Source organism: Rattus rattus, chromosome 2, assembly GCF_011064425.1.
Source record: "Rattus rattus isolate New Zealand chromosome 2, Rrattus_CSIRO_v1, whole genome shotgun sequence".
Taxonomy (NCBI): Eukaryota; Metazoa; Chordata; class Mammalia; order Rodentia; family Muridae; genus Rattus; species Rattus rattus.
The window spans coordinates 226,392,394-226,408,040 of record NC_046155.1 but is presented as its reverse complement, the minus strand read 5'-3'; the positions used below and the strand labels follow the sequence as shown (position 1 = coordinate 226,408,040).

The window sequence follows — 15,647 nt, the reverse complement described above, 5'->3', positions numbered from 1 at the left end:
GGCTGCTTGGTGAGTTGAATGAAATGGGAATGACTTGGCAAGAAAATTTTACAACCTGGAAATACAGTTGTCTCTTGCTCACCACAAGGGATTGGTTCCAAGACAATCCTCTTCTATAGACACCAAAACCTGAGGATAATCAGGTCTTTTGCATATAAGATTAAGTAAAATTTGAATATGAATTTAGCATATTCTCCTGTATATTAATATCGAATCCCACGTTAGCTATAATGTGGAAGTCAGTGTACGCTCTATGATGGAGTTGTGTGGTTAAGAATAATTAAAGGGGGGAAATCTGTACACAATATTGATGCGGCATTTCTGGAGTAGTTTCACTCCACATTTTACTGATTGTCCTGATGTGGAACCCTCAGATATGATGAGGTGACTGTACCTTCACAAATGCAAGGTGCCAAAGTTTAGGGTCATGTCCAGCCAGAGAAAGACAATAGGATTGATCATCTCCCAGAAATACAGCTTTTGAAGTTGTAAGTGTAACATAACTACCTTCAAGGTAGAAAAGCCACAGAAAACAAACATAGAATTCTTCATCCCCTGCACACAGTGTTAAAACATACTTACTTTTTATTACTATAGACACACTTATATTTTTGTCTGCCAGGCATGGCAGGACAGCACTCAGAAGGCAGAGGCAGGAGGATCTCTGTGAGTTTGAGGCCAGACTGGTCTACATATTTACATAGGGAGTTCCGGCCAGTTGAAGCTACAAAGTGAGATCCTGTCTCAAAAAAAGTAAAAGGAAAAGAAAGAAAGAAAGAAAGAAAGAAAGAAAGAAAGAAAGAAAGAAAGAAAGAAAGAAAGAAAGAAAAAGAGGAAGAAAGGAAGAAAGAAAAGAAAGAAGGGAGGAAGGAAGGAAAGAAGGAAGGAAGGAAACAAGGAAACAAAGAAAGGGAAAGGATAAGAAAGAAATATGAAAAATGCTTATAATGCTTATTTTGTGCAATTTATCTACCCAGCAACAATTAATGTTAATTTTTTGCAGTATTTTTATCTTTTTATATAATTTAAGTCATATGGTTGATATATACATTTATTTCTCATCCTCCCCATACATCTGAAGTTCTGGATCATCAACACATTGAGCAAAATGCTTTCCATACTACAAGAAAATATTTCTCACTCAAGCTCTTCTGCTTGAGAAATGTTTCTTGCCCTTCATTTCCAGACGCGGAATTTATTTTCCAGAAGCTAACTCAGAAGATGTGAGCACTTTCCAGACCTTTGAAAATAACATGTTCCAAAAGTCAACTCCTACCAGCACTCTGTGCGATACTTAGCATTTTTCTGTTCTGATTGCACTGCGATAATCTCAGTGAGGGTGTAATTCAGTACCTCACATTCAGTAGGTTGACATTGCAGCTTGGCTTTATGGTCCCCATTTAATAGCTCTGTAATATTCTCTCCCATAAAAGAATAATAATCACTTAGCCATTCTTATCTTATTGTTGGACATCTAGGATGCTTCTAATTTTTCTTATTAAAAGACAATGAGTATGAGGCATAGGGTTTTTCTTGGCTGTGGCTGTTCCTATTTTTAGATTGTTCCCTTATAATAGATTCTTAAACGTGTCATTATTAGCCTGAAATCATAGTAGCTTGGGGCTCTCTTAGAAACACATATTATAATTTTGTGGTAGGACAATGCATTAATTAAGTGCGTAAGTATACTAGACTCACTATGTCCTCAGCCTCTTTTCCAATTTACTCCATTTATAGTCACAGATTTGTTATTTTTCCTCTCCTTTCTTTCTCATCCCTAGAACAGTGCTTTTTAACTTAGTGTACACGTGTGTCTCTTGTCTAAAGTATAATGAAATAATTTGGTGAAAATGCTTATGACTTTAGGTAATGACTTGTATGACATTGATAGTTAGTCCTGGCTACAATGAAGATGTATCACATCTCAAAATATACATTAAAATTTAATGTAATGAAACTGGATTTTCAAACCAGGTGGTGGTATGTTGGATCTCTGAGTTTGAGGCCAGCCTTGTCTACAGAAAGAGTTCCAGGACAGCCAGAGATACACAGAGAAACCCTGTCCAAAAACAAAACAAAAAAATTAAAAACAGACAAACAAGCAAAACAATGGGGGAGGGGAAAACTGGATCTTCAAGAGATGTGATAAAGTTGTTCACTACATTGCAAAGAGGGTTTGATAAAGGCTTTAAAGTTGGCCCCATTCTCTGTCTTCTAGCCTACTTGGTGCGTATGCAGTGCACAGGATGATGTAGGTCAAGGTCAGGATGAAATGTACCCCTTGTAGACTTGCAGTCTCTAGAACCATGAACAAATGCAACTCCTTCATTGGTAATTGGAACCATTCATAGTATTCTGTTACCACAGCAGAGGATAGATGAATATAGCTGGCAAGAAGAGTTGTACCACAGTAACTTGGAGAACGCCATTAGTTTTAGACTGTACTGATTTCAATAAGTTTGCTTCTATGTTTGCTTTTATTTTTGTTTTTGTTTTTCAGTTTTGTAAAGTTTCCACATTGGACTAACTTCTCATGTAAGTGAGATCAGAGAAGACTATTCTAATTCAGTTTCCTCCGCACTAATGTGGTCTCTCTATGCAGAGACAGATCTTAATTTATTTTCTTTCATTGTGTCCGAGGATATAACTTCTCTTTTTCCCTTTGGAAGTTTGCCCCAAATGGTAATTCACAATCTTGAATATCAACCAAGAAGCTGACCATCAATGGTGGTTGAGGAACATGTCTGTCCACTCCTGCTCTGCATCTGCTCTTTGGAATAGGCTGACTTAGAACTCATACTGCAATTTTAGGTAGGCCTACCACACCCAGTTTTTCTCCTACTTCTTAAATCTCAATCAACCTTAAATGTGTTAGTTCTGAGATGAAGCTTTCAGGACCTTAACTTTCCCCTGTTCTGCTTCTTGAAACTGGTTTCTACACTGCGAAGCCATCTGAGTTCACCTCCAGAAAAGACACAGCATGAATCTGAAGGAGGCAAGCCCCGTGTTGAAAATCTTTGAGATCAGCCATTTCCCAGTGTACTCCAGCTCTGGTACATGAACCATGTACAATCTACAGCAGCAAAACCTCCCAGATGATGCCTAGAATCATGAACTAAACAAATTGTTATTTAAATCACAAAGCCTTTGTGGTGGCTTGTTATGAAGGTGGACAGTAACAACAGATAACCGATGAACATTCTCTACAACCTTACAGTCTATGACCCTGACAGAACAATAGTTTAATTCAATTAAGAAGCAGAACTCTCTAGCCTAGGGAACGTTCAGTGTATGCTTTTTCCCTCTTGAGAGGAATGACACAATATTACACCCGAATCTCACAGAAGGAAGCCAAATATTTATACAGTTAAGGGAGAATGAGGATATTATCGAAGGCAGTGAAGCCACACGACTCAGGAATTCTGGTGTGCATAGGAATGATGCTGAAAATGGAACCCATTTATAGCCATGGGTTAACTGGGCAGGGCTGAGATCTGTGTGATTCCCTGCGTTGTGAAAATGTGTATCAAAGTTTAGCTGGAAGAATACAATTCTCTGATCTCGTGTTGTACCTATACACTATAATTTCACGTGTTATTGTCATATAGAAATGAAATAAGCACAGATACACCTGCTTCTTTATTTCCTATCAGTATTTTTGTTATCATTGAAGATTTCATTAAATCATTTTAAGATTTCACTTTTGCTATTTTTAAATTGTGCACATGTACCTGCGTGAGCCGGAGTTACGAGTGGGTCCTTCACAAGAGCAATGCTCTCTTAACTGCTGAGCCATCTCTATAACCCACTAAGATTAAGCGTCTTAACCATGCTTAAACTTTTATTAACTAAAGGTAAATCAAACTAATTCTTGGCTCATCTGTGGCACAAGCCGTGGTTATATGTCAATAACCACATGTGGCTACCTTAGTGAGTAGCAGGGAGGCAGAAGAGTTCTACTACTGGACTGACCAGTACTGCTTTATATTGCCTTCTATTTTACTGACTCCATAGATGCAAGTTAGATTGTCTTCTTGGTTGTTTTGAATAATTCACAAGTTAGCATTTTGTGCAAAGTCTTGCTGAATATTCTGACTGAAGACGCCAGCTATGAGTCGATCACTTTTATTTCATGACCCAAAACTACCAGATTTCTGTCAGGTTTGCGGGTCTTGATCAGTGACAGCTAGATCCTCAAAGCAGAGCCATGCTTGGCGGTCTGTCAACCAACCCCTTTAGCTCACTCAGGATCTCACTCAGGATCAACTGGGAAGTAAATCTCAGCCTCTATGTCTGTCCTATTGTCATGGTCCAGTCCCCATACTCTGAGCTTCACTGTCAGAGGACTTCAGCAATATTTCCTTCCGCCTCTTCTCTATGCCTGTACTCTCACTGGTTCCAACAACCCTGACCTCATGATGTCCTTTTACCAGGCTAGCATTTGTTCTATTCTCATGTTTTCTTCATTCTTCTAGGGAAATCCTGGCCTAATGTTAGGATTAGGCACTCATAACCTCCACACCTTTAGTCATCTTCCCAGTGAGGCTTTCTCTGCTCATCCTTTCTAAACTCTGATCCTTGAATTCCATTGGTTCTCACCTTATCTACAGCTCTTAGGATCAGATAATAGTGAGCACATACGCTCCCCTGCTTCTGATGCGCTCCTCCTCTTCCTCCTCCTGTTATACTTTTTTCTCCTCTTCTTCAGTCTATTGTCTTACATTGTGCTGTGAGGTCCTTACATGTAGTAGGTGCTTACTGAATATTTATTAATTGAAAGAAATGTATTTCACATAAATAAAATCATCATCACCTTTTAAGGACAACAAAAACATTTCTAGACCTTAAGAAAATATAAATCAAATGATTATTTAGTTAAGAGCTACCTAAGTATTCAGAGATTGGTAGATATAATAAAATTAGCTAAGAAGCGTTTCTTAGAAAATAGAACAATGAAAAGTACTACAGCATTAAATGCCAAGTAAAGAGATTTAGGCATTGTGCTAATTAAGAGGCATGGGCTCTAATTCCATTGGTTCTGGTTATGACAAAAAAATAAAGAAATATGGCCACTGCTTCGGTATGCAAATTAGGAGAGTGCTTGAGAAGATTTATTGGATTTTTTTAATTGTTATCTTCCACAAGTCTATTTTAGAGGGAAAAAGTCAAATATATGCATGGCAGACAAGTTTGATATATTGTTCCCACACATTCCCTTCTTCCTGCCTCTCAGATAGAATGTTTTTCTTAGTTTCCCTATCAGCCATGCTGCAGATGTTTTAAAAGTCTAAATTGAAAATAAGTCTACATCAAGCAATTCCACTGAGAATTCTGTTAAATATTACCATGTTAGACATATCTTACCCTTTTTACATATATTGCCATTATATCAAATATAAGTATCATTAAAAATATAATATCCTATGTAATAAATAAAAGCGCATTGTCTTGAATTATTTATCTGTTTCACTTTGATTTCTCTCAAGAGAATACATGCTTCCAGGTCATGAACCATAGATTAGATCCTTCTCTTTTCAATTGCTTTTATGTACAAGTTCTACACATAAAAGTGATATGAATAAGTAATTTCTAGGCCTTTCTAAGCATCTGCTAGCCTAAACCCAAGACGCCTACACTTTGTCATGCAATTTAAAAATGATGCCTTTAGTAGAATCCAATGTATCATTGTGGAAACCTCTTTGCTATATAAGCTTGTTATGAACATCTGGCTTGAAATGTCACTATGGCAGGGCAAAGACAATGTATTTATTTTTTCCTCATAAACCATACTGGAAACTGACAGGAGGTAGCAATTCCCTATGCAATAATGAAAGCAATTGTTTAGTTATAGTGTTGTAGTGTAAACTAATTCCTATGGGAAAATATTATCCTGTGGGGTCCACCAAGCCCCTGAACACCTCGGAAAGACAAGCTCTCCTTTCTGGCTTGAGTGAGCAGTGGACTAGCAGCAGCTGCCTAGCTGGAACCCACCATCTGGCTATAGTTCTTGGCACCTGTGCCCACAAACATCATGTTGGTGCAGTGGCTTAAGATGATGATGCCACCCGCTCCTCTCCTGACCTGCATATTGAAGCTGTTACAGAGGAAAGGATCAAATCAATGTTGCTTATATGTGTCTGTGTCTACTGTTACATAAGTATGTTCCTTTTCCCTCTAGCTCAAATACCAGATGTCTGACTGCTCTGTTTAGCATTTATTTCCTTTATCTCTTGTTGCAGAGACAAGTCTTCCTAACACAAAGGAACATAAATCCATAGGGGGAGGGGATATGTACATTTACTCAAGCTGTTCTATAAGCTCGTCTTTCATTACCCACCCCCACCCTCTGCTGCCGCCTTTGGATCTCATTCCCATTAACAGCCTGTAATGGAACAAGAGATGATGACCCACCCCAAGCTGTTACTCTATCAACAGTTACCTGTGCACACTTTCTTAAAGTTGGGGTTTTCCAAGAGGTGTCCAGGTAGGCGACACTGGAAGCGATGTTGCCAGAACTCAGGGAACCAAGGATTCCTTGTGTTGGTGTCCAGCCTCAGCTTCAGGAAGTAGTCATCAAATGACCTGACCTCTGGAGACTGAAGCTTTATTGTGATCCCTCCGTTGGCTTCCACCTCATAGCCTTCGATGACTTCATCTCTGTCTGCCCATCCGTCACTAAAACAATGCAGGGGTTTGGGTGAAGAGAGAAGAAGAAGACAGTGTCTCACAAATGAGTTCAGAGATATCTATAAACAAAGCAATCCAGAGAAGCCAAAGTCTACTTTAAGCCACTGCAATTCCCTGTTATGCTTCAGCCTCACAAGACAGGAGAGAGTTGTGGAAAAGGAATCTCCTGCATGTGTATTTGCAAAATAAGAATCATGATAGCGTTGGTGACTGCAGCTAAAGTTCACAGATCCTTCTCCAGTTACTTCGGCTCATCACTTTCATGGCACTGAGATACAAAGTTTTCAGAAATCATCCAAAGTTTTGCTGGATCCAGGCAATCTGTTTCTCATATTTAGTTCTCAAAATGCTAAATAATAAAAAAGCACCTTGCAATTACCCTCCACAGTAGAGACAATAAGGCCCAAGCACTCACATTCTCTATAATAAGCATATAGCATGTGGCGGGGGAGGGGAGGAGGAGGACCCTGCAGGTGCTCCCGGAAGTGAAACAAACCGTGAAGATGTGAGAATCAAGATTCCATTCAAAAAGACTTTATCAACCTGGATTGAAACTTCAGGGAGTCTGATGTCCCATGAACTTTAGCTGGGTTCTGTCATCCTAGTTATCATCGCTTTCACTATGTAAATACACAAGCAGGCAGTTGTTAAATTCCCAACAAATTTAAACGCATTATAATTTTGGGGAAAATCCTGGAATATAAATCCCTGCAACAAAAGGAAGCATAATTTCAATGAAATGTGACCCAAGATACATGTTATTTCCTCCAAAAAGATAGGTTTTAGAAATAGGCTATCTATGAGTGCCTGTGGTAGTTTCAAAATGCTTGGTCCAGGCAGTGGCAATATTAGGAGGTGTGGCCTTATTGGAGTAGGTGTGGCCCCGTTGAAGGAAGTATGTCACTGTCAGGGTGGGCTTTGAGACCTTCCTCCTAGCTGCCTGAAGATGTCAATTTTTCTACTGGAGGCCTTCAGATCAACACGTAGAACTTTCTGTTTCTCCTATGCCATGCCTGCCTGGATGCTGCCACACTCCCACCTTAATGATAATGGGCTGAACCTCTGAACCTATAAGCCAGTCCCAACTAAATGCTGCCCCTTATAAGAGCTGTCTTGGTCATGGTGTCTCTTCACAGCAATGAAACCCAAGCTAAGACAGGGCTTAAGAAAGAGTCCAACTTGGTCTCAGTCAGACAGATAGCATAGAGGTCATTTGGGTTATTAGCCACCTTGGGTCCTGGTTCTTGGTTGTGGGGGACTGGAGGAGCCTCTGGCTCTACACATACAGTAAGGGTCATTTGGACTATTAAGTATCCCCAGTCCTGGTTGTGATAGTGTGAGGGAGCCCCTGATTATAAGGGTCACTTTGATAACTAGCCACCTCTGCTGATAGGAGCTTGACGTGACTTGGACCAACAGATCAAATAGATCACTGGCCTACTAATCACTTCCTGTTTCCAGCTTTCTAGATGGAAGAACAGGTGGTACGTCTTGCCCATTGGAAAGGCAATCCTGCCTGATTGACATCTCTGGTCTCCCTGGAGATATTTGGGTATAAGGACCTCTGTGCTGTGTTTCCAGCAAAGGTGGTTTCAATGTTACAGTCCATCCATTACAAGAGTGGTATGTTATGAAGTAGCAATTAATTTAGCAGTGTTTGCTCCTGGGAAGTTATTCTTAATTGGCTTCCATAGAAGTGACTGGAATATTTTCTCAGTGCTATCCCAGAATAATAGCATTTATGGGAAACCACCTCACTCTCAAAAATAAAAGAATCCTCCTACTCACTAAGTGGAAGCCACTGACATTTTATCTAGTGGGTTGAATTTTTAAAACGCGTTCACCTTCTAGAACATCGACATCTCCCATGAGTGATGTAGTAATCTACTAAATTCAAGTGTTTGCGTGAGCTGGGGCTAAGAGGGTGTCAGTAAAATGTGGTGCCAAGGGCTAAGCATACAAAAAGGCTTAATCCAAGATCGTTATTGTTATGAAATATAAAACGGCAGTATAATGCAGTGGACTATGGTGGGAGTAAGGAGGTATCTGCCAGGCCCATGCCAACATGTTCCTGTGAGGAATCACGCCATGCAACAGACTTAATAAAAAGTTTATTGTGGGAAGGGAGGGGATTGGGGACATGGAAAACGGACATAGAAGGACAACAAGAGAAAGAAGAGAGAGAAGGAGAGGCTGGCCGAGAACACATGGAAACTGGGGCAACGATCAGTCTTCTTCATACACCTGGCTCGCGCCTGGCAGGCGGCAGGTGATGATGCAAGCTGTTGCTAGGTAGCTGTTGGGCTGGGCAGAGTCTAGCAGAATTGTCTGTAAGCCAATAATTATGGTATGTGAAAAACCATTGGACTCAACTGTACAGAAATAAAAGAAAGTGGTTTTGCAAGTGCCAGGGGAAACACGAGGAAACTTCTACAGGGAAGCATGGGGCAGTTGGTCTGGGTAACTAGGCCATCTGGGTTTGTGTACTGTTGCTTATATAAATTAGTCTCATAATCAATGCCCTGGCAAAAACACAATTTATAAATAATCCACCTCGCTTTAAAAAATTTCCAGGGCTAGAGAGATAGCTCCCTTAGCTTACCACACAAACATGGGAACCTAAGTTCAGTCCCTGGGACCCACATAAAATGAAGGGAATAGTGGGGTGGCAGGCAGGGTCAGGAGGGTCCTGAGGCTCACTGGCCAACCAGCCTAGCTTAAAGGGCAAATCCCAGGTCCCAGGAAAAGATCATGCCTCAGAATACAAGGTGGATGGCTGTTCTAAGGAACAACACCCAAGGTTGATCTCCAACCTCCACACATACACACATGCACCTACACATACACACCGATCACCACTTACCAACTAGGAGTCAAAATAAATTCCACCACAGTCTTAGCAGTTTAGTGTGTTTGTCTAAAGGTAATATCTATGTGGTACAGTATTACCAAATGATCAATAAAGATGACATCAATGCCTGAAAAGGCACCTCTGAGGGGGAAAGCATTGGTAAAGCTTGCGCTGACTTTTCTAGCCTGCCAATGAAATCCTTCAACCTCTATCAAGATGGTAATGTGGTTTGGACATGAAATGTCTCCTACAGGCTCATGTACTTCAACACTTGGTCGCCAGATAGCAGAGAGCAGCTGTTAATGAGGTTATGAAACTTTAGTAGGCCTTTAAACCCTGACTGGAAGAAGAAGATCCTGAGCTCAGCTTCCAGGCCCAAAAAAAAAAAAATTAGTCTCATAACTTCTCACAGAAATGGCTAAGCAAAGTTCAGCATACATTTCAAAGGAACGGCTCCCAGACCCAGGAAGAAGGATATCCTAAGGTTATAAAACCGGGCAAGTGGTTGGAAAATTTACATCTCAAAGAGACAACAAAATAATCTAGGAGCACAGGTATGCCAAAGTAAATTCGTGAATAATGGAAGTCAGGACCTTCCACCCAGAAGCTAAAGGGCATGTTAAGACCATCTTGGCCAGAGAGTAGAATTATCCCTAGACACACAGACACAATAGCAGGGCCTCCTGCAGTGAAATGTAATGATGTAGGCTCTGCTACAGTCTTGTGTGCTTTTCACCAAGCAGGGAATTGGGTTGAGTTCATTTGACCAAGCACAGCTCACGACTTTTTATCTGGGAAAATGTGTTCTCTCCTCAGCTGAGCTAATTGCTTCCCTACCTCTCTAGAGCTTCCCAGTGAACCACTGTGAGCTAAATTTTCAACAGGTCCAGAGTGATAGTTGACAGAAAATGTGTTCTGAAATTTAAGGAACTTTGAGGCACAGTGTAGTCTAAACAGATCACAGCATGTCAGCACGCCTCTAACCCCATAAGGAGGGACACTTCACAACGCTGCACACACAGCCCTGCATATACCCCTTTCCTTTAGCTGCATTTACATCATGGTCAAGGTGCTGCTTAGCTTCCACTGAGAATACGTTATGGTATTTGCTGCTTACCTTAGTATCACAAATGTCTGCCATTTTAAAAGGTAATTTAAATACAAAAGGTCTTTAAATACAAAAATGGATATGTAACAAAAATCACAAATTCTACAAGGTTAAAGAAGTGGTCAGTATCACCATGAAGAAGAGCTTGGGAAAGCAGGATGACCCTCTCTCTCTCTCTCTCTCTCTCTCTCTCTCTCTGTGTGTGTGTGTGTGTGTGTTCGTGCATGTGTGTGTGTGTGTGTGTGTGTGTGTGTGTGTGTGTGTGTGTGGTTCGGGTGGGGTGTGTGTGTGTGTGTGTGTGAACACGTCAGAGAGAAAGTGTGTATGTGTGTGTCTGTATCTGTACGTAAAGGTATATGTCTGTTTGTTTGAGATTGTGTGTCAGTGTGTTTGTCTCTCTGTCACCTTCTGTTTTTTCTCTGTCTCCATCTCTGTTCCTCTGTCTCTGTCTTTCTCTGTCTCTGTCTTTCTGTCTCTCAGTCTCTCTGTCTCTCTGTCTCTGTCTCTGTCTCTGTCTCTGTCTCTCTGTCTCTGTCTCTCTCTCTCTCCCTCTGTGTGTGTGTGTGTGTGTGTGTGTGTGTGTGTGTGTGTGTGTGAACTCTATCTGACCTAAGGAATCACCACTAGTCAGGTAGTGTGGTTGAGATTTGGTGCAGTAAGAGTGGGGCATACACTGGGATGGACACAGAGGTTCCAGCTTGAGGACCAAGGCACCCTCCTCCTTCCTCCAGCAGGCGATTGCAGTACCTGTGACCGATTACTCTGCTAACACACTATCCCAGAATACGAGAGCTTGTCAAACTGATTTAACAGATTAACTTATTCACATTACTTTTTGCTCAATCTACTAAGAAAAGCCTAACCTTTAAATACATGTTTAACTAACTGGCTCCTGGAAAGAAATACAGATCATGATGAAAGGGAACAGAAATACATTTAGTTTCATGCATTCATATACGCTCCTATTCGCATCCTCGCGACATCTACAATGACTGGAAATTTGAACTATAGTTCACTCCATGTTCAAAGGCAGAACAAATGAAAAATGATTAGACTTCCCAGGACTTCTACCTAGAGTTAAGATTTGAAATAAAAAAAAATGAATTGCAGCTTAAGGAAGAGAATTACTTTTTGACGTCGAGGTTAGGTTGGATGTGTTTGGTTTCTTTTGTTGGCAGCCTACTTAATAAATGTATGATCTTATCGTTTTAAATAGCCCATGAATGAAAATGTTTATTTCTTTGCTTTCTCCCTCTTCCCTCTCCATTCCTCTCCTCTTTCCATCTTCCCCTGTTTTTACATCCCTCTCTTTTTCTTTCATTATGTTCCATTTTCGTAAAAATAAAATTCAATATGTTACTGAAAGAAGCAGAAGAAGTTCGACGTCCATATTTTAGGAGAGCCACTGGTAGTTTAGTCAGCTGCAGTGGAGGTTGAAGGCTTTCACCCTTACTAAAGATGGCTCCCCCTCCAAAAGTTACAGCTGGTTTTAAATTCAAAACCTCATAAAATAAAAGCCACAAGGGCTATGGTAGGAAAACCATTCAGACAGGACTATTGGATGAATGTCCATTCAAGTGGTAAGTCGTTGCAATATTCTACGTGAATTTAAGTCTGTTACCAGTAATGTACAAGGAACTGTGGTTGTTGTTGATGTTGTTGTTGTTGGCTTTTCTTGTTACTGTTGTGGTTGTGGTTGCCATTGTTGTGCTGGTGGTCTTGGTTGTTGTTTGAATCAGGGTCTCAAGAAGCAGCCTTCGCTGACCTGTAACCTCTATAGACTAGGCTGGCCTTGAACTTATAGAGATCAACATACCTCTTCTGTGATTTAAGTTGTGTGCCTTCACTCCTCACATTTGTAAGAAATAATACATAATCTACTTATGAACATTGGGAAGGCAACTTCAGTCTTTTATTATTGTTGTTGTTGTTGTTGTTGTTGTTGTTATTGAGCAGCAACTTCATTCTTATACCTTAAATTATTTTATCTGTATATCCTTTACCACGTACACTTAAAGAGAACATTAAAGGTCATTTTCCTATTTAGTTGTGCTAGGATTTTGGGCAACATTTTATTGGTAAATTATCTATAAAGTATGCTTTAACAGGAAGCCAGCAGCATGCCTCATGATGTGGATTGTATTTGACCTGAGGTGACTTCCATCACCTGGTCACCCCTCGTGTATTGGGAGTACATTCAGTCCGCTGGGTGGTGACACCACCTCAGATATTTCTGGATTCTTCAAGGCCATTTACAGCCTCTGGCAACTTCTGCTGTGTCACCTGCTCCCTAGTTATGAGTTCCTTTCCCTGCCTGGAATCTGGAAACAAAACGGCACATTGTGCAGGAACAGAGCAATTGTCTAACAGAAAACCTCAGTGCCTTAAGGATTTCTCAAAGAAGAAAAGACTCCCCAGTTATTCCCCTTCTTCAGTTATTTTCTGTGTGTACATGTGTGTGTCTACAGGTCCACATATATATTTGTGTATGTGTTCACCTGTGAATGTTGAAGATTGGCAATAGAGTCTTTCCCAATTGTTCTCTAACTTATTTTTTGAAGTATGAACTCTTATTGAAGCTGGAAAATATCAATTTGGCTAGGCTGGTTGGCCAGTGAGATCCAGGTTTCCTCTTGTCTCTGTATTTCCAGTGCTGGGGTCACAGGCACCTGCTACGTACCTGGCTCTTTTGCATGGGAGCTGGGAATCAAACTCAGGTCCTTATGCTAACTTAGGAAGCTCTTGGCTGTTATCTCCCCAGCTCCCTACTTGAAATACTTCTATCCAACAGTTCCTCAAAAGGCTATTCTGTCCCCCAGTAAACCATTATCCTCTTCCCTATAGAATTTTACTTTTAAAACTTGAATAATTACATGAATTCTTCTAACAAACGAATTCTGACATTAATAACAAGAAAATACCATTTCTTCAAATTTCATTAGTGGCTGCACGCAAACTTCATAGATATGACTTTTGCAAGAAATGGCTACTAATCAATGAAAATTATATATTAATGCTTTTTATATATTTTAAAACATATATTTATATTTAATTAATTTCAGTTTTGGGCGTAAGCAAATTTTTCTTTAAAGTGCCATGAATTCAAGGAACTGTGTATTCTTAATAAAATTACAACTCGTTTAAATATTCTATGGATTTTTGAGACAGGGTCTCAAGTACAGGATAAAACAATATCTTCCAAATACACATAGTAGTGAGAGCCCCAGAACCTAAGCAAACAAACAAACAAAAGCTTTGGGTAGTGGTATATGCCTGTAGTCCCAGAATTGGAGAGATGAAAATGGAGGAATCTCTGGAGCTTGCTGGCCAGTTGTCCTAGTCTACTTAGCATCTTCCAGGCTAATAAGAGACCCTACCTAATAAAAAAACTAGATGAAATATGTCTGAAGAACACAGCTATGGTTGTTGTCCGTTTTCATATGCATACACACACAAATACACACACACACACACACAGTACATGCAAACCAACGTAAGAGACTATAACCTACAATATAAAGCATATTCGTAAATGTTGAAGATGTGTATCATCATATAATTTATGTGAGGTGATGGGAAATGCCATGGTAATGGCCTTTTTTTGTGCCCATTATTTAGACTGATGTAACTTACTTGAGTTTTATCAGAATAAATACATCTACTCATTCATTGAGCCAAAGAACGATAAGACCTAAAAATACTTGTACTTACTAAGTAGTAAATGTCTTCAGACCATGACCCAAGGAAATCAAGTGAGGAAGATCTCCCCAACCACTTGATTTACTAAGATGAACTGTAAACCTATCAGCACTGAATTTGGTCAAATATCCCAACAAAAAACCCCAGAGACAGGCTACCAGAAGAGTCTGGAATACATATCCCTCCAGACTGTGCTTAATGGAATGTTAAACATTCTTAAGGTCAGAGACTAACCAACTGAAAGACCTTGACGGACTGGTACCTGGGCATTACAGATTCTAGGACTGGGAATAGTAAGTGTTCGCAACTGAGGAGAAGATGTCATATTTCTGCGTGATTGGCTAAAGAACTACAAAAGCTCTTTTCTTGATGATCCTGAGGAAAACTTGTTCCTAAATTCAATCCTGTGTAACAGTGCCTAAGAGCAGGATGGAAAAAAAGGGATCAAAATAATGTAACATCCCTCTAGAATTACCTTAACAAGCATAGATGTCCCAGTGCCCAAACATATATAATATCTAGGATCAAATGAAAACTATCAGATACTTAACATCATGTGCAGAATGATTGGAAAAATATCAAAGTGAGAATGCTAAAGAATTACTACATGGCAGTGCAGTTCAAATAGAGGGTTCCAGAGTCATGTGATAGAATGAGGAAGAGAGTATTTTAGATTGAGGAAAGCTCTGAGTGGTCAGGAGGCAGCGTTAAAGAGACAACACTAGACTCTGTTAAGTCCTGAGCACCTGTGGTTGTGCACATGATGGGCGTAGGGACATGTGGCAATGTCTCTCAATATGGTTTCAAATTCTTCATTGTAGAGCACCTAGGATGTCACTCTGAGCTGTTTAACAATGACATGTCTCTAACCTAATAATGATGTAGCAATTGTCTTCTGTTTGCGATGACATACCTGACCTCAGCTGGCACCATCACATTTAAAAGAAGTGTGTGGATGCACAGAGACATGGGCAGCAATAGGCCAAGGGTTCTGAAGATGAAGGAAGAGAGTAAATGAGCTATGGCCATGCTGTGAGCATAGTCAGCATCCTCCTGATTAGAGTTGAGCAGGGTCATTGTTGGGGCTCATAGAAACCCTCACCTCACGGGTGCGGGGCAACAGGCACAACTTTGTATAGTTACAACAGAAAGTATAACTTTTTGTTCTCAGTGATCTGTATGAGGAAGGGAAGAAAAAAAGGAATAGATTTGGGGAGGGGGAAGCAGAGACCAGGCAGGAACAGAAAGAAGGACTAAGCAATGAGTTTCTCATGTTCGCATTGCAGGAAAGTCAGAAGGCCT

At 40.3% G+C, this 15,647-nt stretch overlaps 1 protein-coding gene across 2 annotated transcripts in view; it reads right to left on the bottom strand.

The window, feature by feature from the left end:
• The window catches only part of Grm1 (glutamate metabotropic receptor 1), a 369,265-nt gene that overhangs the window by 91,388 nt on the left and 262,230 nt on the right, over positions 1-15,647 (bottom strand). For both annotated transcript variants that reach the window (XM_032894983.1, XM_032894982.1), the window contains exon 4: positions 6,440-6,675. In XM_032894983.1, coding sequence (XP_032750874.1) covers positions 6,440-6,675 — 236 coding nt within the window. The remainder of the gene's footprint in view (positions 1-6,439; positions 6,676-15,647) is intronic.